Below are 27,197 nucleotides of genomic sequence, written 5' to 3' on the forward strand. Positions count from 1 at the left end.
ACGAAGGCGCGAGAACGGTCGACGGCTTCGGACACTCCTGAGGCAGACCAAAGCACAAAGCGGTTGTAGCACCGGATAAGTAAGTAAGTTTAAACACTGTATCAAATTATTGATTATTTTTTTAAGTTTACTCCTCTAGAAAAACCTAAACCGAATTATTGAGTTGGAACCATTCACTCAATTAACAACTTAGTATACGTATAATTGTTCTATAGAGTATATGCACACTCTTAACTAGCCAATATACTTAAATATTTGTTTGATTTAAAAATTTAGAGAATTTGGAAAGTGATATATGGTAAACATTAAATAGATGTAATTCAAGTGCAACCAAATTTAACAATAAACCAATGTTCTTTCGAGTTTAAAAATGTTTGTAATTATAGAGTTATTTTTCTTTTTAAAGACAAAAATAGAGGCGGATAAATTTGATTAAAGAGTATGAATTATTTATTTGTCATGGTACTTCGTTCACAACTTAAAAGATACATTAAAAAGACTCACAGTTTGTGCCATTTAAAATCTCAATATGAATATGAGCCATCTTTATTCAAGTATCCCGAAGAAATATCAACAGTTCTGAGCCTTCAGTTTCTGCATAAACCACACCAGCTGCACAGTGAGCCATTTACATTCGGATAGTTTACTAGTTAGATGGAAATGTGGAACTTACCGTTCTTCATTTGCACGAAGAGCATTTCTTTAAAACCCTGGCGTCTCTTGGATTTCAAGCAGTAGCAACCACCAGTACATACTGAAAAGAGACTAAGCACAAAGACCAAGAAGTATCTTTTTCTCGCGATTGTTTCAAGGGTACGAACACATAACAACCTGATTCACAACGATACGTTGTACATAATTGCTCGAAGCTATCATCTGTAATATGTCTGCATCTTTCATTCAGCTGTTCCAAATGTTGATAAGAACATCACTGCGACAAGACGTGTTTCTTTAAAATGTTGAACAATTGTTAAGCAAAGAAAAGTATTAACAAACTTTGATTTTGTTTTCATTAAACGAATAAATAAATCAGATGCATGAAGTATTGAAAGACAATCCGATAACTAGAGTTCTACAGGACTTAACGTATGTTGGTAATAGTTAACTTGCACAAGTGTAAATAATTAACGAAACATTGGATAATTCTTCACTACCTCTTAAGCACAGCTTAACATCATCGAATTCCCGTGAGGGGCGTGCCGTGGGATTATTCCAAAAGAGACCTAATCCATGACGGGACGCATGCTTCTGTTTGACGTGGGGATCTTGTGGAGGATGATTTAAAAATATTATTAGTATTACCCATTCAGCATGTAATTGAAATATGTCTGATTGTGAAATGTTTACTTTTGTCAAATACTGGCTGGAATCCATTAGGGCACAGATTGCTTTCAAGCCTTAATTAATCGCTTGACGCGTACTGAGTAGGTCGTCCAACTGAGTAAATGTACTCATTCTCAACATCAGATGCTGAAATAAGATAGAACAATGTAATTAAATCTGTTTCACAGTAGATCATTTGTGATTGGATAAAAATGAAACTGTAATTTAGGCTAATCGAATTTCTCTATTTTTGATAGAGTTTGTTTTTATCCCCATGAGAAAGGATTTGTTTTATTATCGCGTTCTCTTGCTCGCTACGTTTTGCCTTCGCTCTAAACGAACTCATTTTCACATTTTCCATCGTTTTAATAATAGCAGCTATTTACTCAAAAGAATTGAAACGAATGACTTAAAACAAAACTAAATTAAATAATTGATTTCTTCCACTTTTTTTTCTATCAGAAGAACAGATCCTTTACAAAAAGTTGCATCGTGTTTTTGTATAGAAATTGTACACATTTTAGCATAATCATGCATCATGATAATTTAATACTTTACTCTGCAAAGTGTTTTGATAGGTCATAGAACACAAGTCAAATGATGTTATCTTAAAAACAAGGAACTGTGGTTTGTTTCCTTTTTTAACCAAGAACTGCTGTTAAGTCATAGTTTTACGATGGTTATTTTGTATCTGTTACTACCTCCGTTGCATAAGATAAATGGTTGATTAAAGATACTACATGAGTTGCATTCATTTGTTTACCTCTCTTATTTTTTCTTCGTGAAAAACAAGAGAAAATGTAGCTACAATTTCTCATCATGGGCTTCAGTATAACAATCACACACTTCAACTCCTACGAATGAATGATGATTGCATGATGGGGTTGGGCTTCCTTCATCGATCGAAGAACATACGGGCGAGTGCGGATGTAGAAATATTTATCAGTGAAGTGTAAGTAAGAAAAGGATCGTTAATATGTGTATAGCTGACGTTGATTCGGCGTTGAACCATTACTTGGAAGGGTAAAACTTCCGTTGCATACAGATAATTCCGCGGCAAGGTGAGTGCAGTATTCAGATCTTGTCCTGAATGAACGGATGAGCCAATGCATGATTCAATGAAATTCTTTTAGCAGGATCAAGGGCAAACACTTTGTCTAATAAGTCTTTCAGCTGGGACACTTTCCGTATCTGGTCGTCGGGAAGATTTTGACCAGCGATCAATTCCTGTTGCAGATCCCTCGTTGGTTTGATCATTGACACTACCACGACTTTTTCCTACATAAACATATAAGAGAAAAAATGAGTCAAAGTCTAAACATTTATTTGAATATACGAAATTGTGGAAGCATTAGGATCTGGATGATTCTTTCAAGTGATTTCATTTAATTTTGTTTACATGTGTGTACATGGCGTACTTACGAAAATGAAAAAAATGAAAAGATAATTAATGACCAGTCTGTTCTTGTAAACATTAATATTTAAACATGTATTATAATGTAGGTGCTTTTGAGGTTTGATGAATAAAAAAGATGAAATTTGCCATAGCAAAAATTATATTATTTTGTTTTAATTAAAAAAATATAAAATACCACAATTACTGTGTTGCCGAAAACCTATCAAAATTTCATGCATTCATTGCATTTCCACAAGATGAATAATGAATGGAACTTTAACAAACAAAAGTAATTAATGTAACTCTAATAAATGATACGGGCAACCAGGCCGTCATTACGAGTAAAAACACTCTCACAACAGTTGGAAAACGATGAATTTCAATTTTAACTGTTGTTTAAACCTAGAAAAAATCCGTTTTCTAAATTAATAATTTGGTTTCAAACACTTATTCTATTTGGCCTAGTTTCAAATAAATTTACAGCCAAAACGACATGATAAAGCATGTGAATTTCTTATGCGTTTGTGTATCAGTGTAAAAGTTCACAGGGTAAATAATTATTCTCTGAAATAAATATTTAATGGCTCAGTAACATGTGTAATCATGAAATAATCCTATTAAGCAACATTTTAATTGAATTCAAGCGATACAAATGCTTACGTTAATATCAGCATAGTTATTAGCATTGTTTAAGATAAGTGACAAGAAAAAAAGTGTACAAAATTAGTGCAATTTTACCGCAATGTCGCATAGCATTCCCGTTTTCTATGAAATATTACCCACAGAAATGGGAATGTTATACAAGAACATCACATAAACATTGAAATAAATATATAAATTTTACCGAAAAACATGTTTTTGGAATGATATAAATAATTTTGAAAGAATTTTAAGAACAAGACAGCACTGTTACACATGAAATAATACTAGAATATTCTTATCGATGAAGATATGAAATTACAATCATGAGCATATATTTTGTAGCTTGGATTACATGACACTTACCCTTTCGGTGATTTTATCTATCTCGTGAGATAGAAAGTTGCAATTCTGGTCGAAATGTTGATCCTTGAATTGTCCTTTGCGAATCAGCTTGTTTGGAATTTTGCCTTTCAGATCCATGAAACATTTAAGCATTTGATTATTGGACTGGCCACTAAACAGTATCTTGCCCGTGTACAGCTCATAGATCGAACAGCCGGCCGACCACATGTCGATACCATAATCATACGTTAGGCCAAGAATAATTTCTGGTGCACGGTAAAAACGGGATACCAAGTACGGTGTAATTTCGTTATCTGTGATCGAAGATGCCGATCCAAAATCACACAGCTTAAGCACCAAGTTGTTTTCGTTCACCAAAATGTTATCCGGTTTAATGTCGGCATGAAGAATTCCCGTCTTTTTTAACAATTTCAGAGCAAGAAGTAACTGTTGAGTATAGCTGCGCACTGCTTTAATGTGCAGGCCTACATTTTTGCCATACTTTTTCAATACCTCGCGCAGGTTCATTGACAATGGCTCAAGAACCATGCACAGATGCTTTTGGTGTAATACGAAGAGAGAGAGAGAGAGAGAGAGAGAGAGAGAGAGAGAGAGAGAGAGAGAGAGAGAGAGAGAGAGAGAGACAGAGAGAGAGAGAGAGAGAGAGAGAGAGAGAGAGAGAGAGAGAAGAAAAAATATATAAATATATAAAAATCGAACAATATTGTTAGTTATCTATACGTACTTGCTTATGGAAAAAGTGTCTGTACAAGCGAAGACAGTGGTACCGATCGCTGGGATCAGCGTCGTTCAGTTTCTTCAATATTTCCAGTTCTCTCAAGCCCGTTTTATGCCTGCATTGCACGTAATATAAAATATATTGTTGAGTAAACAACAAAAACAACATCTAATTCAAGGCAAATTAATTTTACTTACATGATCTCGTTGTTGCGAATGATTTTGACGGCAACAAAAGCGTTACCACGTGCCTGGTCCCGCGCCTTCACGACCGTACTGAACACACCTTGTCCAGTGTAGTTAGCGACCACATACCGGTTGTCCAAGATTTCACCGATGCGTACACGATAGTAGCCTTCCGCGTCGTCCCAGTTGTCCGTGAGGGCCGGATTCTCGTGCGCCTGTTTGTTTGCCACAACCGTGCCAGGTGAGTCGAAATTCGAGTCGATGTCCTGTTCGGCAAACATGTCCCATTCGGGACGTTTAGAATTTTCTTTCGCAGAAGTTTTTGGTTCCTTACTCTGCCTGTCCAGATCTTTCGGTGGTTCGGGTGATTCTTTCGGCTTACGTTCTACCTTATCCATCAGGGCTTTCCGCTCGTTCGGTATCGGTGGGGTGAGCGATTGGTCTGTTCCGTCGCAGTCGTTATCCTCTGCGCGCTGGCTAGTAGTTTCACGGCTCTCGTTACGGGATGACGGAGCTGTACTAATCATACTGACCTGTTTAAGCTCGGGAGGCTCCACTTCCGTCATCGTATTACTGTCTTCATTCAACACACCCAGTTTCTGAAAATATAGTATTATTAAAGATGTATATCTAGATAAGCTGTACAGAAGAAAAAAAAAACAATATTTACCTTGAGCAGCGCTTCACGTTCTTTTCGTCTTTTTTCAATAATCTTTTCTTCGTCCTCCTCGTCGTCGATATCAATATCTGCGATTTCACTTTCACTGCTCGACTCTTTTTGTTGCTTTAATCCTTCACTTAGCGAGTCTTTAAAGCGATCGTCATCTGGCTTACGGCCCTTTCCACCAGCACGACCATCGCGCCCATTTCGCTGCATGCCACGACCGTAATCTCGAGCTCGGTCTCTATCACGGAACCGCTCGCGATCCCTTTCCCGGTCCATCCTTGTTCCAACACCTCGCATATCCCTATCTCTACTCCTACTACGGCCGCGAAAGCGATCACGCGGACCCATGCTTATAGGTCCAAGGCGGCCACGATCGCGCTCAATCGAACGTCTTTCTCGACTTCTATCACGGGGAGAGTATCCTCGTCGATCACGTCGTCTCTCCAGAGAACGATCTCGCTCCCGTTGACGAGCTCGAGCCCGTTCCCTGTCCCGTTCCCTTTCTCGATCCCGGTCTCGTTCTCGTGCCTTTTCCCGTTCATATCGCTCCTCAGCCATACGCCGTTTATAATTATCCTCTTCTCGATTGCGGCGATCGTCTCTGGTTCTAGTTTCACGATCGCGATCGCGGTCCCGTTCAATTTGACGGGCACGTGCCTCCGCCGGATGTATTTGCTGGTCTTTACTTCTCTTGGTGTCGGCATCCGCGTTGTTCCCTCTTTGTCCTACATGAGCATCCTCTTTATTACCTCGAGACATGCGGTTAGTAACAATCGACGGCTTTTTCCGCAGTTTGTCATCATCCGGCGTCGAGTCACCGTCAATCGTGATGACCGTTTCGTTGGTATCAACCTTCTTTTTCTTAACCGGCCGTTCTCTGGAGTTCATTTCGGCTCTTGACACTTTGCCTTGCCCGTCATCTTCCTCATCGGTTGCATACTCACCGAGGCGCGCTTGTAGCAATGCTTTCTGTCGCATTAAGTCTTCCAGATTGAGCTCATCATCCTCAATGACTGCAACGTCTGGACTAGGAGCATCTTCTACCGCGGTACCATCGCTTTCGCTTTCTACCGACACTACGTCCTCTTTACGCTTTTCCAGATTTTGCGTCAACATTTGTACCAGTTTATCAGGATCGGTTGAAATATGCCCCTTTCTCTTTTCCACTATGTCCTTGGTGCTGCCGTTGTTCTTAGAGCGCGCAACATGTTCAGCTCTTTTATGTCGCTCATCGCTATGCTCATCGTCATCCATGGGTTGTTTTGCTCGAATCGTTTGCTCTACTTTACGGGGTTCCGCCGAAGCACCGTTTTTAGCATGTTCGCCTTCGGAGCTACTCTCTTGATCATCTTCCTCTCCGCGGTGCTTCCGTTTATGTTTTTTGTGTTTTTTCGGTTTGTGCTGCTTGTCCCCTTTCTCGGATTTGGATGATTTTTTGTGCCGCTTGTGTTTCTTGTGTTTACGGGAGCTGCTGTTATGCTTTTGTTCCGACAATTTGTTATGTGGGCTCTGGTCCTCCTCGGTGTCGCTATCATCAGACGCGATGCTGCTGGAAAGAGCACAATCATGTAAATATGGACCTCTGTAAACATTCACAGCATCGAGATTATTCACTAAACTTACATCACTTCCCGGGACGCCATTTTTAAAGATGCAAAGAGTTTGTTGATAAATTGTTTATTTGCTGAACACTTTCTCTACCAAATCAATCAACACTGTTAATCTTGTATGACGTGACGTTATGACAACGAATGAACAAGCGAACTGATAGCAGATGTTGAAGAAGTCGAATTGGATGTTAACTTAGTTTTCTGTAGGAATGAGGTGGATTTGATGAATGTTATCTCTAAATACACGAGTTTGCAGAAAAGCAGAAAAATATTTTTACAACGAATTAGCAAGGTACGTCCATGAAGGAATCAAGCAGCCATTTTGACAGCTCACTGATTAATATTGACACATGGCGTAGTTGTACGTCAAATCGATGGCGGTCGGGTTGGACAGTTTGTACTCGAAAATATTGTTCTGTGTCAACTGCTCGAATTTTAAAAAAGTTGATAAAATGTTGTTTTTAAACGATCAATACACAATACACAAAGTTTATTTTATTTCAAGATGGTCTCGGAAATACTCCTTCAATTTGAATCAAGAAGAAACAGCGTATTTCGCAGAAACTTAGACTTTACCCACATGAATAGCAGCGATCTGCCGGTAGAAGAAACGTGTTCTAAGAAACATTGAGGTTGACTTAAATCTCATTACCTATATAAAATAATGTCAGAGAATAGTCGAAATTATAGTAAAAAAATCACTATGCTGCTACGTACATGTTTGGTTGAAATTAAGCTGGTTGCGTTAGGAGAGTCGCACTCACCGTGTGAAACAGTAATGACGTTAAAAGTCTAAATGTTTCAGGGCCTTTTAAAAAGCGATGAAGCAGCATCCTAATGTTAAATTGGTAAATCAAAAATGGAAAAAGTAGAAATTGGTGAAATAAAAAAAAATATAGGAAACTTCTGTATTACAGGGTATGTAAATGTTTTTAGGGAGGTGCAAGGACCTGGGAAACGTACAAGTGAAACAAAACATTTGCTATTTTTTAATGTTCTATACAGGCGGTCCCCGAGATACACGGTACCTCTTATACGCGGATTCGGAGATACGCGGTTTTCTAAATTTGACAATTCTTTGAACAAATTGTACTGATTTGACACATCAATTGTAAATTGCCAAATAATTTCCGTTTTGATCGAATGTTAAAAACTATTTCAAAAGGTTTAAAACTGTTATATTCAGTCAGAATCATATCAGATAATTCATATAGTGACTAAAACCACCCCCTACTTGCAACATTACACGAAAATTAGTGATATTTTAGCTGAAAATCGCTAGATTCGACTTACGCGGAAATTCGAGATACGCGGTATTTTGCGGCCGTTTTCGGTCCCCAATAACCGTGTATCTCGGGGACCGCCTGTATATCGTTTATTCTAATACGTGTTTCGTTACACCGAAGGATCGATTTACCTGAGCTGTTGATCGTTAAAAGTATGATTCACTTCAGCAACAAAGGATTAATAAAGCAAAATAATTTAAAGACATAACTGCATTTTATAATCACTAATTTTATAATCACGCCGCATATAATCCAACATTTGTGGTTAACCAAACCAGATGGTGTAATGTTTTGCACATATATTTGAACATTATCCTTTGACTGAACAATGCTCCATGTTTTCATGCATATTTTTTGGCATATGGCTTCTCTTGTCTTAACGTTAAATAAAATAGCCTCCAACAAATTCTTCTTCTTTTCCTTCTTAGGCACACCAACCGTTATCGGTGAAGGTCTGCCTGAACTACTAATGAGCTTGGCTTTTAATTATTGATTTGCTCAGAGCCGGATAGTCAAGTCCTACGTATGTAGCCAAGGTCCATTCTGGGCTTGAACCTATGACTGGCTTATTGTTAAAGTCGCTCAAGTTGACGGCTGTTCCGACCGGCCTAATTAGAAACAAATTGGTTCTAATAATCCATTATATCCATTATATTTATGTTATAGGAGTTATGTCTTCAATCATGTTCAGCAATTATAGTGTCTAGTGTTCAACATCGGAATGCAATCTTAAGTGAATTTTATTTTATGTTTACATTCAACTCCATGAATATCATCAACAAACTAATTTACGTCTGAATTTCAATTTGAAATATGGGAAAAACAGTAATGGGCTACCGTAATGAACCATTAGGGTCAGTTTGATATGTGATTGATTGATTCATGATTCAGTATAGGTTTTAAAGTTTTACAAACCAATCGAGATAAATTGGTTGAAACTTGATCTTTAACCCGCTACAAGTGAATCGTTAAGGGTGGCATTAGGCAAAACACTGCATTGGGACTGTAACCGCGTCGATTATTGTTGTTCCATTAAAAAGTTGCTCGGAAGGTTTCCTCGACAAGATGCTCCCGGCGATTGCCACGAGTTCCCGACCGGTACTGTTTCGGATACGCAAAGTAAACAAACAGCCGACGGGAAGCATGGTTTGTGTCGGGTGCAAGTGCCCGTTTCTCTCGTCCTATCTCTATTGCACACACAAAACAAAACGTTTTTTTATCATTCATCCTTCGGATGTAATTTTTTTTTTGTTGGGCTACTATTATTATTTCGGTTTCTGGTGGATAGCAACGCTATGTGTGGTCTCCGTTTTGTTCGCTCAATGATACGAGTGGCCCCGAGAGCCAGCGTACGATGAAAAGGTGAGAGATGTTTGCGCTGAGCGTTTTTATATGCACGAAAACACTCTCCCTGATAACGGAAACAGATGTTTCTTCAACGCAGATCCATTAGCAAGGGAGCTGATGGAGACGCCTAGTGGCGCACATCGAGTAATGCAGGCGAGGCGACGTTGCTTCGTTGAATTTTATCGCTTTACTCGTTTGCATAAACATTCCAACCGGTGGCAGTATCAAGCCACTGGCGAGATTTGGCGGTGAGATCACACAACGGACAGAGAGCCAAAGAGAGTTTGTGAGAGAATGCCAGCGACAGCGGATTCAAACGACGTAGCGCATTCGATAAATAAAACGATCCGCACGTCCGCTGGATTCATTCAGTCTTTCGGAGTCGTTGGTAGCACACGGAAGAAATTTATACATATTCTGCTCCTTTTTGCGTGCGTGTACGCTACGGAAGCATAAGATAGCAGAATTGTGTGTTTCTTCGCGAATCAAAGTTTACGGCAGCCAACCTTAAAGGGGTGCTAGAGGTTCAGCAAACGGTGTACCTAACCGAACCATTCGTATAGTAAGAAAGTGGTGTATCGGCGTATCGTACATTTTTGTATATCATGCTTTCTCAAACGTTGTTTGGTGCTGTGTCTAGCTTTTGGAGTGTAATAAATTAGCTTGAATAGATTGGCCGTTGAATGCCTCTCTGTAGGTCGATATTATCTATGTTGTGCGCGAGTGTGTGAGAAAGTGTGTGTTTGTTTGGCGGTCCGGTTGGACACCGCAGTGTTTTACATATTTTGTGAGTGCCAACGATAGGGTTGAACGCCAGTGCACAGACGGGTGGTTGGGATGAGAGTGTGTTTTGAATGTATTAAAAACATGCGGGCACAATTTCGGTGGAAAACAGTACAGTACTGATTGAGATAATAAATTTGAATGCATGCTCGCGTTTGCTCAGTTTATTTCGGTCAAAGCACCATATCTGTACGTTGTACTTATGGGAATAGTTTTGCATAAGTTTTACCGCTAATACCACTGGAGTTACCGCACTGTTTGCGAAGGGATTTTACACAGCAGCGATCGACCAGCATACGGCAGGAGCAAGTACGCTCGAAGTGGTCCCGAGCTCGTTCATCATTTTTGGAGTACACTGCGGTTTGCCCTTCGGTGGCCATCATTATACGCTGCTGACGGAGTGAAATTTTATCCAGTGCAGGTAATGTGGGGGAAAGGTTTGGCTGTAGGGCGCAAATCGTTCAAGCTTAACACGTATGCTTACCATAAAGTCACTGAGTCGCCCTCTTCAGTGTCTTGTTCGCATAATTGCTCATATGAGGCGTCCATTGATGTGGTGTTAATGATTTCTTATTCACTCGTGTTCTAATGTTGATGTAAACGATCAATTTTTATAATTAATTTTCTTTATTTTTACTCTCGTCGTTGCAAAATACCATTGTTTAACACGATCGTTCTACGAATAGCTAATTACCAAATGATTCCATACTGGAACTATGGCATGGTTTCCACAGTTTTGTGGCACGTGACTTAAAAAAAGCTTATTTAGTAAATGAAGCGGATCGGTTACATGCTATTGCTGGACCAATCGAGGAACGGTAGTCGGTGGCAGGAAAATGAGTGATTACGGTGATTAAATTTCTTGTCTGCAACAGTGTGAGATGCTCAAACTGTTGTATTGATGTAACAGCTCAAAGCGTTGCGATTTAAGATCGAATTCCTGCGATAAATTCCTCGCAAATTTCGTCACATTGCTCTGTTGCTGACGCTTGTTTTAAATCTACAGCACAATCAACAAAGCAGCTTTCAAACTGCAAGCAGTACTTTAGCAAATTACTTGAGTGAAATCGGTGATGAAAAAGCTAACTTATAATTACGATTAATTAAATATGTATGTTAACCAACGAATCGTTAGAAAACACAGTCACTCTGCCAGGAAGTGTACCTCTGCGGCAATCGTTTCTTTGAATAAACGATGAAAACTCGTTGATGGAAAAGTTAATATTTTATGACACTGTTCAGACTGCTGGCTTGAATTAAAATCAAGTTCGGATACACATAGATCCATACAGCCGTACGTGATTTTTGTTATATTCTTGCGATTTTCGTAGTTTTTACATTGCACCGCAATGGTTATCCTAAGCCACGATAAAATTCAGTTTAAAGCAGGTAAGCCCGTAACCATATCGATGGATATGAAATATGTACATCAATGCAAAAGAAAGATTAGAGCTAGAACTAAAAAAACATTTAAATCGTCTCAGCGACATTCGCAACAAAATATGATCGTTGGTAATTGGAAGCTTGCAGAATGCTGACATTTAATCTAGCTCACAGGACTGTAGAGTGAGTAAATATAATATAAGTTATTTGTTAATGCTGTCCAACGGAGTTAATTATGCTGCAGATTATTACGCATGACGTGTTTAGGTTGAGATTGTACAATCACCTTTGTTGCCTCTGAATGGAAAACGAACGGGTACACGAGAGTCAATTAAAAGGGGGTTCAAGGCAAAATGTATAGGTTTGCATAAAAGGAGCATACACGGAGCGAAAACATGCTCACACACGCACGGTACTTCGAGTTGATTAAAAAAGAGAAAAAATAAACATTAGAAAAGCATTCTCTCTTTGCAAATAGAATCCAGGCAAATACTTTACACGAACCGTGCTGATGTGTTCGCATATAGCAAAGCAAATATTTGAGAATTTTTATTAGAAAAGCCAGCCAAGCAAATGAGTGTAGCAGGTAGTTTGACATTGAGAAAAAAAACAAACGGATGTTGTATTATTATTTTGCGAAATATGGTAGTGAACGTTGTGGGTAGATGATACCATAAATTGAAATGATATTTATTGATGGTTGCATTGAATTCATAGCAAGTAATTATGTGTACTTTGCCGCACACACTCGTTCTTTGCATATTGTTTTTGAGCTGTGAAAGTAATAATGTTGAGAATGTTGAATAAAACACGTGGAAGCACGTTATGGTTGATAAGAGTTCAAAGTAAGTTGGAAGCACTACGTTAAGCCAGAATTGTACATCCTTGGTGCAATCGGTTCATTGATGTGGAATTGGACTGCCAAAAGGTGAACAGTAGGTGTTACAGTGAAAGTCATTTTCGATCATGTTGTTGACGCCGTCCGAATTTATTAGTACGAAGAATTGAAAAGCTTCCGTACCAACAGATGTTCGTGGGGAACGTATCGCGTTACTAGCGAATCAGATTTATGAGCGGGCGTATGCTACCAATGTAGCCAGCTACATGTGGGTAGACAAAACCAGGAATAATGGATCCGGCAAGGTGGATTGGTGTTAAAGCTGAGAAGGTAAACAGTTATAAAGTTTACATTGCTGATATTTTTATTCTCATTCATCGTGAATGCCTCTGCTGACAAACATTGTTTGCGTTTGAGCTTATGTAAGAAAACAGCACTTTATGTATTTCTTTTTTTTGCTATATTTCCTGAACCGAATATGGAACCGTGTGACAGTTCAAGAACTTCGAATTGTTGTATCTTGAGCTGGGATACAGTATGCAACAGATATACAATTCATATGACACAAGAATCATTGTGTGGTTTTGACGTCGGTCTGTTTGAATACCAGATGGTCTAGTACGGAATAAAATGTATGTCACAAACTGTCACCTCTGTACTGCTTGCCCTCGTATGAATTCCTAAGGGAAGAACATAACATAGTCTTGTCGTCAAGCATTCAGCACGGCTATTTTCCACAAGGAACAGAAAGTGTAATAACAGTGTATAATGTGAAAAATGTAACTCATTTTCATTTACTTCAAATGCATTCATCATAAAAAAATCAGTAGCTACAATTAAAAATTAAGTTAGATGATACGCTAGTGAGGATACATTATTTGAAATGCATAATAATTCTTAACAAAATATAAACAGAAACATCGTAGATGACAAAACACTGAAAAGATGGAGGACACTTCTTGAAGCCTAGAACAACTGGTTGCCATTGAGGCGTGGTATCGCCTGTATGCTTTTTGATGATGAGATGGATTTTATCGCTCTTTCTTTCAGCGGATTCCCATTGATACACATCCTGTCGAACGGTTCACAATAAGGCACCCAAAAAAGCTACACATAGGCCCAAACCACATATGGTGTTGGCGTGTTCAGGGTACACCTACCAACTCTGACCATTAAGCCGTTCTTTCCGCCATCTGAGCGTGAAAAATGGGAAAAGCTTCGTCATTTTCCGGTACGAAAGCTGTGCCAAAACCAACATTTGCCGGATATTGACTTTTGTAGCCGTATCCTTTATCAAATAATCGCCCGAAGGCCACAAGTGGTCGTCGAGCCAGAGGCGAGAGGTTGGAAGTGAGGAACGCCAATCCATAATCCCTCAACTTTGGTCAGTCCGTTGGGAAGTAGGTGATACAATTGGTCATCAACCCGCTCACATGTATCGTAATCTATCCACGAACTGTTGCTAAACCTTGCGAGGTTTACATTCGGTCGTCCGATCGGTGGTACGCCAATTACATCAATCTTTTCCGAGCGATAAGATGCTGGTTGGAGTGGGTGAGATATGATGTTTGCTTTGTGTGTAGTTTGCTTTTACTGTAGATTTGGAGTTACGAAATCTCAAGATTATGTTAGCGTGATTTTCTTTCGCGTACCTTAATGTACCTAAATGTAAATAAAAGCAAATTCGTATGCTTGCATGTGTAAATAAATGAATAACATTGCTTTGACCCAACGGTTGCTTAAAAAAATGACTTTTTTTTGGATGTCGATAAATAAAACTAAGACAGATACGGTAAATTTCCCATGAAAGGCAGTTATTCGAGCTTATCTGCTAAAAAATCTATGACTTCCGGCAGTTATTCGGAAATTTCGCCATGGCGAACGAAGACATGCGTGTAGACATGGTTATGAGTTCTATCCTCGTTTTGAGACTCCTTATCAACTCCTCCTCAGTTTTCGCGACTAAATTGTTGGTGTAGATCTTACGCTTCAAATTGGTTCAGACATTCTCGATGGGAGGACCAGCTGGCGGAAGTTGGGCCGGTTCGCTATTTAGGATACCACATCAATATTCAGCCACTTCATCTCCACAAATGATCGCTTCGAATTGTGGGGCATTGCCGACAGCTTCGAAACCAGTGAACGTGATATCTGCTCCTTGACATGTATGTTCCAGTTCTACAGGTACATGTTCACTGTTTGGCTCGCTGCACCGACCACCCAGCCAAGCGAACGCAGCGATGCAGTTGTCAGCAGTTCGAAACCATGCTCCGATTGTTGTCTAATAGTGCCAAGATGTTGGAGATGTCCGTTTTCAACGTGGTAGGGTGCCGTTCTTTGATCGCGCACTTTTCTGAACAAAGTTGCTTCAATTTTTTGACCATCACGGTAAAAATTCGGCTGATAGATGTGTCAAATTTTGTCTACTGACTCATGGGTTATTGATTATTGTTAGTGCATTTAACGTTACGTAACGGATACGGGGATAAGGTCATTTTTTTGTCCATTTTTTAAAATGGAAACATTATTATAATAAAATAAAACTCGTTATGCAACATTTTGGTCAATATGAAGCAAGTATAAATGTACGCTTAGTTTTTGACTTTGGGATGATAGTATGTTTACAATACAAATTGCTAATGGTCAGAATTATCCTAGTTACTCATCTCAAATAAACGGATTCCCTAAAAATGTGTGAGGGAATCCGAATAGAGTGATAAACAGTAGCAAACTGATAAGTTAAGATGAATGGTGTTTTTTTGCTAACGGCGATTTTTGTAGAAAAGTGCTGCTACAAAAACGACGAGGTTTGATAAATGGTAATATAAAATTAAAAATATGCAACATTCAATAATTCAATTATTACCAAATTATTCAATCAATTATTACTAAAAAAACTAGAATCACTTGGTAACAAATTTGTGCAATTTATTTGTTGTATTTTTTGTGGCAAAGGGTAATTAAGGTTTAAGTGTCACAATCTAATGAATAAAATCATGAATAGTAGTGCAAGCACCCTTTAATTGTCGAATACTACGGGTTTTAATGCAAAATGATTTTTGCTCCAGAATGGTTGTTGATGCTTGTGTGCTGTTTTTTTTTCAAATTTATAAACGGATGTATATACTCCTGAATATATAAAAACGGATGTATGCATAATTTATTTGAAACTAATGTTTTATGCATTTACTATTCTTATTTGTCCAAATAACCGGTTTGATTATACGATTACCACTAGTGACTATCGGTGACAAATCCGCAACAAATTGTTTTAAATACATTTTGCCTAAAGCTAATCAAACGCAATAAATATTGATAGTGAAAAGATTAAATTTTAGTTCAAGTCGAGACAAACCTCATCATTGAGATGGATTGAGTTTATTGTGTAAGGTATCACTGTTCGTCAAAACTCTTCAATTGCTTTTCGTCTATTCTTGATGCTTTTGTCCTAAACTGTTCTCTGATGGACGTGCGAGTAATGCAAAATGATAACGAACAGCTTAAATTGATGCTTTAGTTGAAGTACTTCCAGAAAATGGTCGGCTAAGCTGTATAAGCCATCATGCAGAAGTTTCTTTGTCTTTGCGTTAAAGTGACCACTCTCGTCTGAGTAGCCCACAGACGGGCCAAAGGAAAGCGAACTTTAATCTACTTGTTGTAGTCACACAATCTAATTATTCAATTTTCTTTCTTTGGGTTCCTTCGTAGATGTTTATTTGGGGTGAAGTTCTTGACCTTCTCAGTTGAGCAATCGGAGGAGGCTGATGTGTTGAATGTTATAATATTATGGACACGGTGCATAAACGATCGATGTTCTCTTTTGAAGATGCTCTTTGAAATATTTTTTTCTTTATTTCATAAAATCAGATTTACCTTCTAATCAGGTTCGTTAAATAAGGTCCTATCAAATATAATTATCAGTGCTATTCGATTTTGTTTACATTCCTCAAATTCCTTGGTGATGCAGATAAAGCACGACGAAAGCTTTATTTTGTAGTTGTGGTATAAATCAAATTAACAATACGATTAAAATATACAGTGCAATACAATAAAGAAAATCCTTCATACACAGTAAACGTCGAACTCTGTGCTTCCTAATTTAAGTCAATGTCCTTGGTAATTGAGCAGCAACAGGGTGATGAAAACTTAATCGTTCGAAGTATTTTTTATTGACAAAAACTCAATTTAATGGTAGAGCCCATTAACTCAAAACACGATCCAAACAAAAAGCATATTTATACTGCCAGAAGTTATGGCATGATGTTGAAAGTTTTTGTTTCTTCAATATTCATGAGGCTTTCCCTCCAACGACAAACTGACAACATTCGTCACGTTTCGTTAACAAATCATGACCTCGGCCTACGGTATCGCTTCGACGAGATTCGGCAGTTTTTTCGACGAATTCTTTTTCGTGCCAAAGCTTACTTACTGAGGCTAAAGTGATTTTACAAACAAGCATCTTCTCGCCAATGCTGAGTGAAAGTGAGCTGATTGTTGAGTGGAAGCAAGTGTTCGGCAATCGATGGCATACTTCCCGCTGTCTACACCGTTCAATCATTAGCCCCGTTGGCTGCGAGATAAAATTCGGATGATGCAGAATGTTTGTGATCATGACGCAAATTGAAGGATTATTTGGTAGAAAAAGGTCACGTTAGGTATTTGTTTATGGGCAGTGATTATACGGAACGCATGACTACGAACAAACTAATTCTAATAACTAATCCATGATTACTAATTCTTACGGATAAGTCAGATATTTGTTTAATTCAGTGTATTATTTAATAAAGTGAGTGTTACAATACCACAGGACTGTAGTAATAAACTAAATAAATAATTAATTATGTGTATGGTCAAAAGACTGGCTTTATCACCAGACACATACGAAACACAGGTGATAAAATAATAGCAATAATAAATAACGTAGGTATCATGGCAAACAAACTACATAAACCACACTTATTGTGCAAGCGATACAAATACACCCTATTGTATACGTTGTTTGTCAGTCGAAACTGTATCGCACCTGCAAAAATGTGTGCTATTTTTGTTAGGTTTTGTTTCATGACTTGTGCATGGTCCGAAATGAAGAGTTATGCTATGGTTAGGAGAGGTAACAAATGAAAAACAACTATCGAGTAACATTATACCTACCAAGAGCAAACACTCCTCTGTATTGCTTTCATTCGTTGAATTAGTTTTTTATTGTTTTATTGTTATAAACGAGCAAATGCTTTTAGATTTATTGAGGAATAAGTTGGAAAGCTAGGAGAATATAAGTTTAGACCGGTTTTTTTATATACACAAAGTCTGTATTGTCTGTTTTTATGTACAAAGACATCCAGGAATAATTCGATTCCATATTCATTCCATGTTCGATAATTCAAATTCCTTGTTTATTATCGTTCATTAATTTATGACAAGAAAATTTATAAAACATTTATTTTTTACAATAAAAGTTTTTATAATATAGGTAGGACGCATATAATATAATATAGGACGCAGTATCTCATCGTCTACCATTTGGTAATTGGAATTAATGCTCTATGATTTGTCTCTTGATTTACTCATTTGTTATTACAATATATTGTAGATTGTTTTGCATTAATCTTGTTGTAATTTTATGGTTAACATGCCATTGAATGGGATGTGCCGTACAATTCAAAGTATCATCAAAATCAAAGTTAAATGCAATAATTGTCTTATTATAAGTCACTGATAGTTAAGCCCACTAGTAGTACAGGCAGGCCTTGGCCGACAACGCTTGCAGTGCCATAGAATAAGAAATGCAAAAGTTATAAATATAAATGATAAAACAGATACAGATAAAAAGAAATGGTAGTAACAACAGTCAGTATACCAAACCTTGAATTTTCTATACCATAGGATTCGTTGGATCATGACTAAATTTGAAGAGCTTTTTGAGAAACCAAATACGTGACAAACAATTCCAAAAATGAACATCCTAATCATTGTAATCTTGAAGCATTATCCACTAAATACGAAGTATTAGTCAAGAAGGTATGCATGTTGGATAATTGTTGAATGCGTCAACAGTTTCCAATATCTAACGAGGACATAGCAAGTGACAGCATCAGTATAGCCACTCGAAATTTGCCCATGATCCCACAAATGATTCTCGGAAAGGTACATTCTGGAGCTTTGTTTTCGTTCGTTATCAGAACAACGCACGTTCTATAACTAAAAATAGCTTTTTCAGATCTAACTAACAAGATAACTAACTAACTAACCAGATAACTAACAATCCCAAATCCTGCCCTCATATAGTCTAATGTGAAGAAAAATAGCACTACCCCACAATAAAGGACCGGAGAGTGCAGTAATGAAACTGCTGGTGGGATCAATTTGTGCAAGAACAGTGAAAAGCAAATGAACATATAATACGGTTTGCCTGATGAACTATCTCCTAGAAAAAAGCAAATCAAGTAACCGAATTACTAATGTTAATGTAATCACCTTTCACTGATTAGTTTGTAGAAGTGCGACAACGGACATGCTCATCTAACATGAGTTTCGTTTTTACCATCTAGCAAATAAGTAATTTATCATCAGTCTATTATTTGGTTCATTCTCGCTAACTAGAAATTGAGCAAACTGATTGAGTTTTTTTGTTACCTGTCTGTATGACATAAAACAACGGAAGCATTATTTTGTTCACATATTTATTAAACATGTAGTTAATACACCTTTTTCGAGTCTAATATATATTATATAGGCATTATATATAGGCATACATATTTTGAACATTATTTAACTACAAGCAAACATTTGACTTGACTTTTAGTAGTTAAACTAAAATGCTGATGGTTATCTGAACTCAATCGTAACTAAATATTTGCGTTCTCAAATATTTACGTATGTCTTTATTTTGCAGGTCCTTTTCTTTGTTGTTATTTTTTTGCGCGTATTATTTTAGAACTTGATTTTAATTCATTGTGTACTTATTGAATAGTCAATGATGAATATAAAATTAAAAACTGTTGGCATATAAATTCTAATCATTTTTATAAGTGAAGATAAAAATGAAAGACCAAACTCCATGAAGCAAACGGATCAACTTTAGGGTTTCAATTGTTACGATTGAATAAGGTTCAGGTAGGCTTCAGTATTGCAGTTGGACGTCAAATGTTTACTAAAAGTTGTAAAAATATTCAATAACGGCTTAACATTGTTAACATGGGCTCGAAAACGGTGCAAAAAGTGACATTATCACATCGAAATATTGTTCTATGCAAGGGAACCAATGTTCTGACGGTTTAATGCTCGGTTCTAACGCTTTATTTGGAAAAAGTCGCTAATTAAATCGTTTTTTTATGTTTACGAATCTGACAGCAACGAAATCAACATTTTTCCTGCTACACATATACGCATAACAACCACATAACTATGCTTTATTATTTTCGGGTACTTGCCAATATTGCCATATTCGACACATAACAGTTGGTTTAAGCTGCTACAGAACTAAAAGACAATGGACTCTAAATCTGTATAGGACTGTTTTCGTTTATATGTATAAGTAAGGGCACGGCAGCTTTATGATTACTACCGCCTCTTGCAGATGTTTCCCATTTAACGTGGTCCTCAAAAACGAGGAAGAGAAAATGGACAAAATCAAACTTTTTCTTTCCACATTGTTTCGTCATGTTTTATGCAATGTTAGCACGTGATACTAAGTTTTCTTTTATTCGTTTTTAAATAAACCACATCTTTTGTAGAGCTGTCTAAAAGATACAGGTTGCGTGTCATTTTTTATCCTTGATCGGTGGAGCCTAAATATTTATGTTTTGCAGCGAATTATTCTATCGTGTAGGTTGGGTGTGTTTACGGTAGGAGTTTTCGGTTTTCCAAGCTTGAGATCTTAATGTCTTCATCCACCCAGAAACCACACAAAATCCACATGCAGGAAACTCCATTCAACCCGTTTGCAGTCGGTTTCGGTTAAAAGTTTTATCAGATCTCGTCCTTTTCCGTGAGATTCTCGGAAGTGCGTATGATGGTGCTTTACGTCGTGGATAGCAAGATGGTGGTTAAATTGCTGGTCGAAATTCTTGTCCATCGTGTTAGGTTAACCGTTGGATGTCGATGTTTGTTCATCGCATAAAAAGAGCTTGAAAAAGAAGCAGACTAGAAAATGGTAGCTACACGCATGTCATCTCGATTGTCCTTGGTTGATTGTTCGGACTACAAACAGTGAAAAGCTGAAGCGTTTACGTTTCTGAAAAGGGTTGAATATGTTGCGATCTCAGATAAGTTTCTCAAGTGCTAGACAAAAACTAGTGGTCCGAGATACTTAGGATGGAACATGAGGCTGGTTTCCCTTTCTGTGCTTTTTGTAACCAATGACGTATGTTGTTTCAATTAAAAAACTTTATTATTCTGTACGATTCAATTAAAAAGTATTCATCGATTGGGTTAGTAGTCAACAAACATTTATATTGTCTGTGAGTTGGTATGCTTTATTTAGCCCTCTGCTTGTTATCTTTTGCGGGAAGCTTGTAGCCGTGGCCTTTGAAGAATTTTATTGTTTATTGAAAAAATAAAAAAGGGTGGATGGATTTAAAAAAAAATGTATGTCGATATTTTCAAGCTTCGCTGCATGCATTTTTCATACCGTTAGATCTCATTGTCTTTCAAAACTATAGATGTTATTTTTTCGGATTTTTCGAAAGTGTTTTTATAACTTGTTTTAAAGGTTTTATAAGTTTTATAAGAATAATAGTTGAATTTCATTTTAGAAACACAAAAAAAAACATTTTTTTAACAGGTTTTTTGTTTTGAACTTGCAAACCAAATTTGTAGAACGAGTTTTCAAAAAACTCTAATAGAAATTTTAGTAACGACTCACGGTGCTTTTGAGTGTGTGCTACATTACATATGTTTTAACATTTTAAAATTATTTTATTAAAGTTTAAACGGTTCAGATAATTTTGCAAATTTAGACAAGGTGATGGTATTAGAAAAAATATATAAAGAAAGGTATAATAGTGACATACTTTTAAATCCTTTCTCGTTACTTCTGCATCAATTAAGATTCTTTCTAGGGATTAAATTGCACAGGGTTGACTTCATCCTGTTAAGAATGTGGTAAAAAGCGCAAATTAGATTTCATGTCATCACGATGCTTCACAAGAAATCTATGAGAGTGAAGGTGGCGAGAAAATCGTCTCGTTTGTAACCAGTGTCAGCTTTTACTGCTGTTTCTTTTTTAATAGAGTAATGCCATAGCGAATCTTGGCGACCAAATCGAACGGCAGAGCTTGAACATTTTATTTTTTCAGATCGTGCCTTTAACCGTGATTCTGCCATTGGAGAATTTTTCAAATTGGTCTCAACATACCATCCCACGTACTCGGGGGACTGGTTTACGAGTGTTTCGTTAGGGACACAAAAACAGTGCCAAATGGTTGCCGGGTCTGGTTATATCTTTACAATCTAATTTTGTGTTTTTATTACCAACTGGAGAATGGCATTGTTTTTCTTTTGGTTTGTTTTACGCAACATTTTATCTAGACCTTAGCAACAGGAAAAGGTAAGCGTTAATTATATTAATATCTGGTACTTTTGAAGTTTCAATTATTTACATTCTTCAAAATTCCTCGCAAGATGAAAAAAAGTGTGAAGCAAATTGCACAATAAAATAACAGCCGGGGGGGGGGGGGGGGGGGGGGGGGGTCAGGAACAGGAGGCCTTACGTAAGAATGAACTTTTCTTTTACTTTTTTTTATAAATGTAAAAGTGATGCGTTGTCCAAAGGTTTCTCTAAGTCTTCTTCTTTTTCAGCCCAACAACTGCAGTCGATCTAAACCTATGTATATTTAAATGTAAATATGTAATCTAATAAAGTAGCATATAATCAGGGGTAGATGGGTAGAATATATGCAGCTCCAGCGAGTACTTTTACATTTGAACTGACTTGTGAATTAAGTGTGCCTTTCTAACTAAATATATTTCAAACTGAATGTGATTTAACAATGTAATTTATATGGAGGAACTTTAATACTATATAAAGTATGGTTCTTTATTTTAATTCGAAAAATATAATAACATACTTGACTAACGATCGTGAATCATCCCCTTCCAGAATTTCTTGAATTTGTTTTTACCGAAAATATATGTACACACTCTTCCTCCCGTCACTGCGATTGAGTCATTGAGCGTAGCATAAACTTAGCGTGTTTTAAATAATATAATCTACCTATTCTGAGATAACGGTTATTAAAGGCACGAACATTTAATGTGTTATTAGTTTCAAAAACAATCCTTCAAATGCGGCATATCACAGTAAATATCAAACAGCAATTCATAGATCATGTTAAATTAAATATTTGTATTAACTTTAGGTGATTTGCTCAACAATTTAAAAGTAGAATAATGTAATTTACAAAACCTCTGAATGGTAAAGCGTTTTCTGTCGCACGGTAATCAGTGTTTAGAGAAGAATATTCCTCGAACCAGGCATTACTCGAAAATTGCTCATTTGGCCCCTAAGGTCAAGGGCAAATTAAAACCGAGTTGATTATTTTAACATCGCTTGCTCGCGATTCGATGGAATGCTATCAAATTTGGATGCTCTGATCGTTCATTCCCCAAGCATCTGCTGTGATGGTGAGGTGTCCGGTACTGTTCGCAAAATAGGCCGCAAGTAGAATAACGAGGCCCTAGGGTAGCTTGCATAGGACAGCTCCCATCCAGGGTTTTTTTTATTTCGATAAATCCCCACAACGCACAGTGCAGGATGGAACTTTGTGGTGTGTTTCTGTGAGTAACAAGTTTCAGCGATTCCACGACCTCTACTCTCGGTAATTGTAATTTAATCCTCTGTTTCTGTGGTGTTGTTTCTATTCAGGCAACGGACGGCCATGCTGATCGCAGTTGTAATTACCGGGAGCTTTGTTCTGTCAAATTGTGCAACTATACCGTCAACTCTAAATTGTGTTCACAACGTTGCAAGGTGCAAATTTGTCGGAGCTTCCGTGCGGATACTCAATGACCGTCAGCTACCCACATACCAGCTGGCGATAAGTGGGTATGACGGGAAATCGAATATCACGGTTTCATTCATAGACAGTGTGCTGGAGTACGTCCCCGAATTGGTCTTTGCATCACTTCCAAATGTTACTGATATTCAATTAACCAGGACGCAGACATGCATTCTGCATGAGAGAGCTTTTCACGGGCTAGAGCGTGTTGACGCCATTATGATAGCAGAAAATCCTTTGCAGGCCCTGCCGCAAACCATCTTCCATGGATTATATACGCTACGAACACTAAAGCTTATCGATATCGGCCTGACAACAGTTGCTTCCGAATGGTTTCGTGATCTAACTTTGATGGAATCCTTGATCGTGTCAAACAATCGCATAACAACGTTAGAAGCCAATGTGTTTCAATATTGTCCAAACATCCGGGATTTAGATTTATCAGCTAATTTTATTGAAAGTTTGCCAGAAACGGTATTTGATTCACTAAGTGATGTGGAGTCTATCAAACTGGATAGTAATCGTTTGGAGAATGTACCAGAAAATCTGTTCTCCAACACAGGCGATTTACGAACATTAACTCTCAGTAACAATTCCCTAACACTTATTTCGCCTATTTTACTGCGAAACCTAAGCAACCTAGAAGAGCTTAACTTGCGTTGGAATCGTATAGAAGATTTTCAGCTGCTGTTTTTCCCGTCGATTCAACCATTTGCGCTAGATCTGCGAAATAATTTGCTCACTTATTTTGATCGAGCCATGCTCACTGTGCTAGAAAATCTTGATGCCATATGGCTCAATAATAATCGCATTAGTGGCATCGCGCCTGATACGTTTCATGACGCGGTCAACACGACGTTGATCGAACTCAATGATAACTATCTGGAAGAGCTACCAGTGGAGCTACTGGCTGGGCTCACACATTTGCGGGTATTTGCGGCAAGCAATAATAAAATAAAATCAGTCCCAGAGGAGCTATTCCTTGAGAATCTGGAAGTGAAGGAGATACGCCTATCAAGCAATTTCATCGAAACTTTTCCATCGAAGTTTTTCGCCGAGCTTCCCATCCTAGAGGCATTGTATCTCGACCGAAACAACCTCATAGAGATACAGGAAGATGCTTTTGTGGATTGTCCGATTCTACGTGTTATAGAATTGAGCTATAATCACCTGGTCTCAATGCCACCGCGTATTTTTCAAAAACAGCAAGAAAGCATTGAATCGCTTGAGGCCAAGGCTAACCTTTTGTCAAATATAGAGTTTGTGAAGAATTTAAAGCATCTCAAAACCTTAAACCTTGAAGGAAATCAAGTGAGCGAGCTGCAGGGAGAAGAATTCAACGGCTCGTCTAATATAACTCATTTGATGTTGGCGTATAATCATTTGCATCGGTTGTCGAATGAAAGTTTCCAAGGTCTGATTAACCTAAAGGTGTTAAACTTGTCAAATAACACAATTAACTACATCGGCCCTGATACATTTGTCGGGATACGAACTCTTCATGAGCTTTATCTTAACGGAAATGATATAACCAGCTTACCAGAAGATGTATTTGTTTCTCAGGAAGCGCTCGAGAAGCTTTCGCTGCGAGACAATGGGCTTGAAAAGATTTCAGTCAGGATAATACAAAATCTACCTCGGCTAAAACACCTCGATCTGTCCAACAATCCGATAGCAAACATTCCAGACCAATTTCTGCAACGGAACATGAACCTAGAACGACTGTCGTTAAACGAGGTACGCCTGCAGCGACTCAGTAAAAAATTTATACCCGAACCAAAGCTGATGAAATATATCAGCCTAGAAAGGTGCTCCATCGTAGAGATTGAGCCGGAAGCATTTTGGTTGTTTGGTTCGGTGTACTCATCGGAGGTGTATTTGCGCGAAAACGAGCTAACTATTCTTCCGAAAGGGTTGTTCCGCACTTCTCGGATGTTGTCAGTGTTGGATTTGTCCTTCAATCGTCTCACTCATTTGAACCCGGATACTTTTGCTTCCGATAGCTCGTTGCATGAGCTTTACCTGGAAGGTAACAATATTCGCCAGCTGGCGGCAGGAGATTTAGCCATTTTCCATAGCCTCAAGATACTGAACCTGAGAAATAACTGTATTGAATGGATTCCCGAAGGTACGTTCGAGGGGTTGGATAATTTGGAAATCCTGGATATAGGCTACAATAAGCTGACACAGCTACCGTTACATGTGTTTGCCAACCTAATCAACCTGCAAATCATTAGCCTTGATGGGATGCTGCTGCAATCACTTGACAGGGATTTATTTATCAACCAGTCCAATCTAGAGAAGGTTTTTCTACAAGATAATATGTTGCGTAAGTTAGAGATCGATTTGTTTCGGAACAATGTTTTAATGACGCATTTGAGTATCGCCAACAATTCTTTCGCCAGCTTTCCATTGCACAATTATAAACAACTTAATGAATCTCTGCGTTTCCTTCACATGTCAGACAACATGATTGATTCTTTCATTGTTACACCGGCTTTAACTGAGTTAAAGGCATCACGCAACAACATCTCACTCATTTTGGCAATGGCCAATGTGGAACCGTCTCTGGTTAACATCGACCTGTCATCTAATCGGCTTTCTTCTATGGAACAACTCAAAGATTTTAAGCATCTGGAGTCATTAAATGTAGCTCATAATCCGCTAGTTATGTTTGATTTTACACAACTAGGTGTGTTCTACAAGCTTAGTCATTTCAACGCTTCCTCTTTGGATGTGCCATCGTTAAATCTAACAACCGATGGTATGTTGCTACCAACATTAACCAGCCTAGATTTGTCCAACAATGGGTTACTTACGGTATCGGTAGAATTTTTAAGAAGTTTTCCACGGCTTGAAAGTCTCTATCTTCAAAACAATCCCCTACGCGATTTTAATTATCAATTCTTCTTTGAAGTGCTGCCATCGTTAAGCCTTCTTGGACTAGACCCATGAAAATGAAATAGACGAAATAGTAAGAATCTAGAAGGGTAGACATTGTATAGTCTGTAATTGAGACATTATAATGAACAAAAAGCTGGGTTTAATTGCTTTCTTTTGCATAAATCGCAAATAACATCATATACATATGAATAACAGATAAATTTGAATAGCAAATGAAAGAATGCCGCGATATTTGTAAAAGATTTAAACTGGTTTAAAATAAAACAAAACTGCAGAAATATATGTGTGTTATTTTGTAACGAGAATGGTTATATAAGTTTAACAAAAAACGGAATGTGCTTTTTTAAGATTTTGGTAGTTTTTCGGTATGATTTTAAGTCTGGCGCAAGAAACATGTTATATTTTTATACCTTGTTAAAGAGTGTGATGAATCACCACGATGCATTTTTATTAAATCATTTTGGCCGTCTTACTAAATCATTAAATCATTTTGGCCGTGAACAATGGTCTAAACGGCCCAAGCCGTTCCTTCCGAATAGAAAATAAAACAAAGTATACATTATTCTTCTTACATCAATTTTCCATCTTATTTTGTACTGCTTTTCTAGTTGTACTCATACACTGAAAGATTTCATTGTGAAATAAGAACAAGAACATTTGATTGCCATACGACAAAACAAATTAAACAGAAATGTAAAGATAAAAAACTGTAGATTATAAGCAAGGGTACTTTATAATTGGGTTAGTTACCCGAG

At 37.7% G+C, this 27,197-nt stretch overlaps 3 protein-coding genes across 10 annotated transcripts in view; 2 read left to right on the top strand and 1 right to left on the bottom strand.

Moving 5' to 3' along the window:
- Positions 1-506: 506 nt before the first annotated feature.
- LOC1275132 (serine/threonine-protein kinase PRP4 homolog) lies at positions 507-7,243 on the bottom strand. 7 transcript variants are annotated; one of them, XR_009765520.1, is made up of 10 exons: positions 6,918-7,223; positions 5,298-6,843; positions 4,640-5,226; positions 4,449-4,557; positions 3,725-4,261; positions 2,339-2,601; positions 2,087-2,216; positions 1,348-1,470; positions 1,155-1,265; positions 507-949 (listed from the first exon to the last, which is right to left on the bottom strand). XR_009765520.1 is itself a non-coding variant. In XM_061651461.1 (6 exons), exons 1-6 carry the CDS (start codon positions 6,935-6,937, stop codon positions 2,398-2,400), a joined length of 3,003 nt encoding a protein of 1,000 aa, XP_061507445.1. In that variant the 5' UTR covers positions 6,938-7,226; the 3' UTR covers positions 507-2,397. The 7 variants fall into 7 exon arrangements, 2 of the variants coding, with proteins under 2 accessions (XP_061507445.1, XP_061507446.1); XR_009765522.1 differs by having other exon boundaries at positions 5,298-6,840; positions 6,918-7,218; XR_009765519.1 differs by having other exon boundaries at positions 2,087-2,601.
- Positions 7,244-9,904: 2,661 nt separating this feature from the next.
- Positions 9,905-27,197, top strand: part of LOC1275135 (G-protein coupled receptor dmsr-1) — a 65,413-nt gene continuing 48,120 nt past the window's right edge. For both annotated transcript variants that reach the window (XM_061640839.1, XM_314364.4), the window contains exon 1: positions 9,905-10,741. The gene's annotated coding sequence lies outside the window, so the exon portion shown is untranslated. The remainder of the gene's footprint in view (positions 10,742-27,197) is intronic.
- On the top strand, positions 23,133-26,722 carry LOC1275133 (slit homolog 2 protein). The gene is made up of 2 exons (XM_314362.5): positions 23,133-23,317; positions 23,406-26,722. Exons 1-2 carry the CDS (start codon positions 23,295-23,297, stop codon positions 26,491-26,493), a joined length of 3,111 nt encoding a protein of 1,036 aa, XP_314362.5. The 5' UTR covers positions 23,133-23,294; the 3' UTR covers positions 26,494-26,722.

This window comes from Anopheles gambiae, chromosome 2 (assembly GCF_943734735.2).
Source record: "Anopheles gambiae chromosome 2, idAnoGambNW_F1_1, whole genome shotgun sequence".
In the NCBI taxonomy this organism is placed as follows: domain Eukaryota; kingdom Metazoa; phylum Arthropoda; class Insecta; order Diptera; family Culicidae; genus Anopheles; species Anopheles gambiae.

What these genes read in the sequence shown, in the direction of transcription:
- LOC1275133 (XM_314362.5), top strand. Translation starts at nt 23,295, where the DNA reads ATGGAACTTTGTGGTGTGTTTCT. An exon ending in GAACTTTGTGGTGTGTTTCT is followed by an intron (nt 23,318 to 23,405) that starts GTGAGTAACAAG and finishes GTTTCTATTCAG; the next exon opens with GCAACGGACGGCCATGCTGA.
- LOC1275132 (XM_061651461.1), bottom strand. Translation starts at nt 6,937, where the DNA reads ATGGCGTCCCGGGAAGTGAT. An exon ending in GACACTTTTTCCATAAGCAA is followed by an intron (nt 4,262 to 4,448) that starts GTACGTATAGAT and finishes TTACACCAAAAG; the next exon opens with CATCTGTGCATGGTTCTTGA. An exon ending in TAGATAAAATCACCGAAAGG is followed by an intron (nt 2,602 to 3,724) that starts GTAAGTGTCATG and finishes ATGTTTATGTAG; the next exon opens with GAAAAAGTCGTGGTAGTGTC.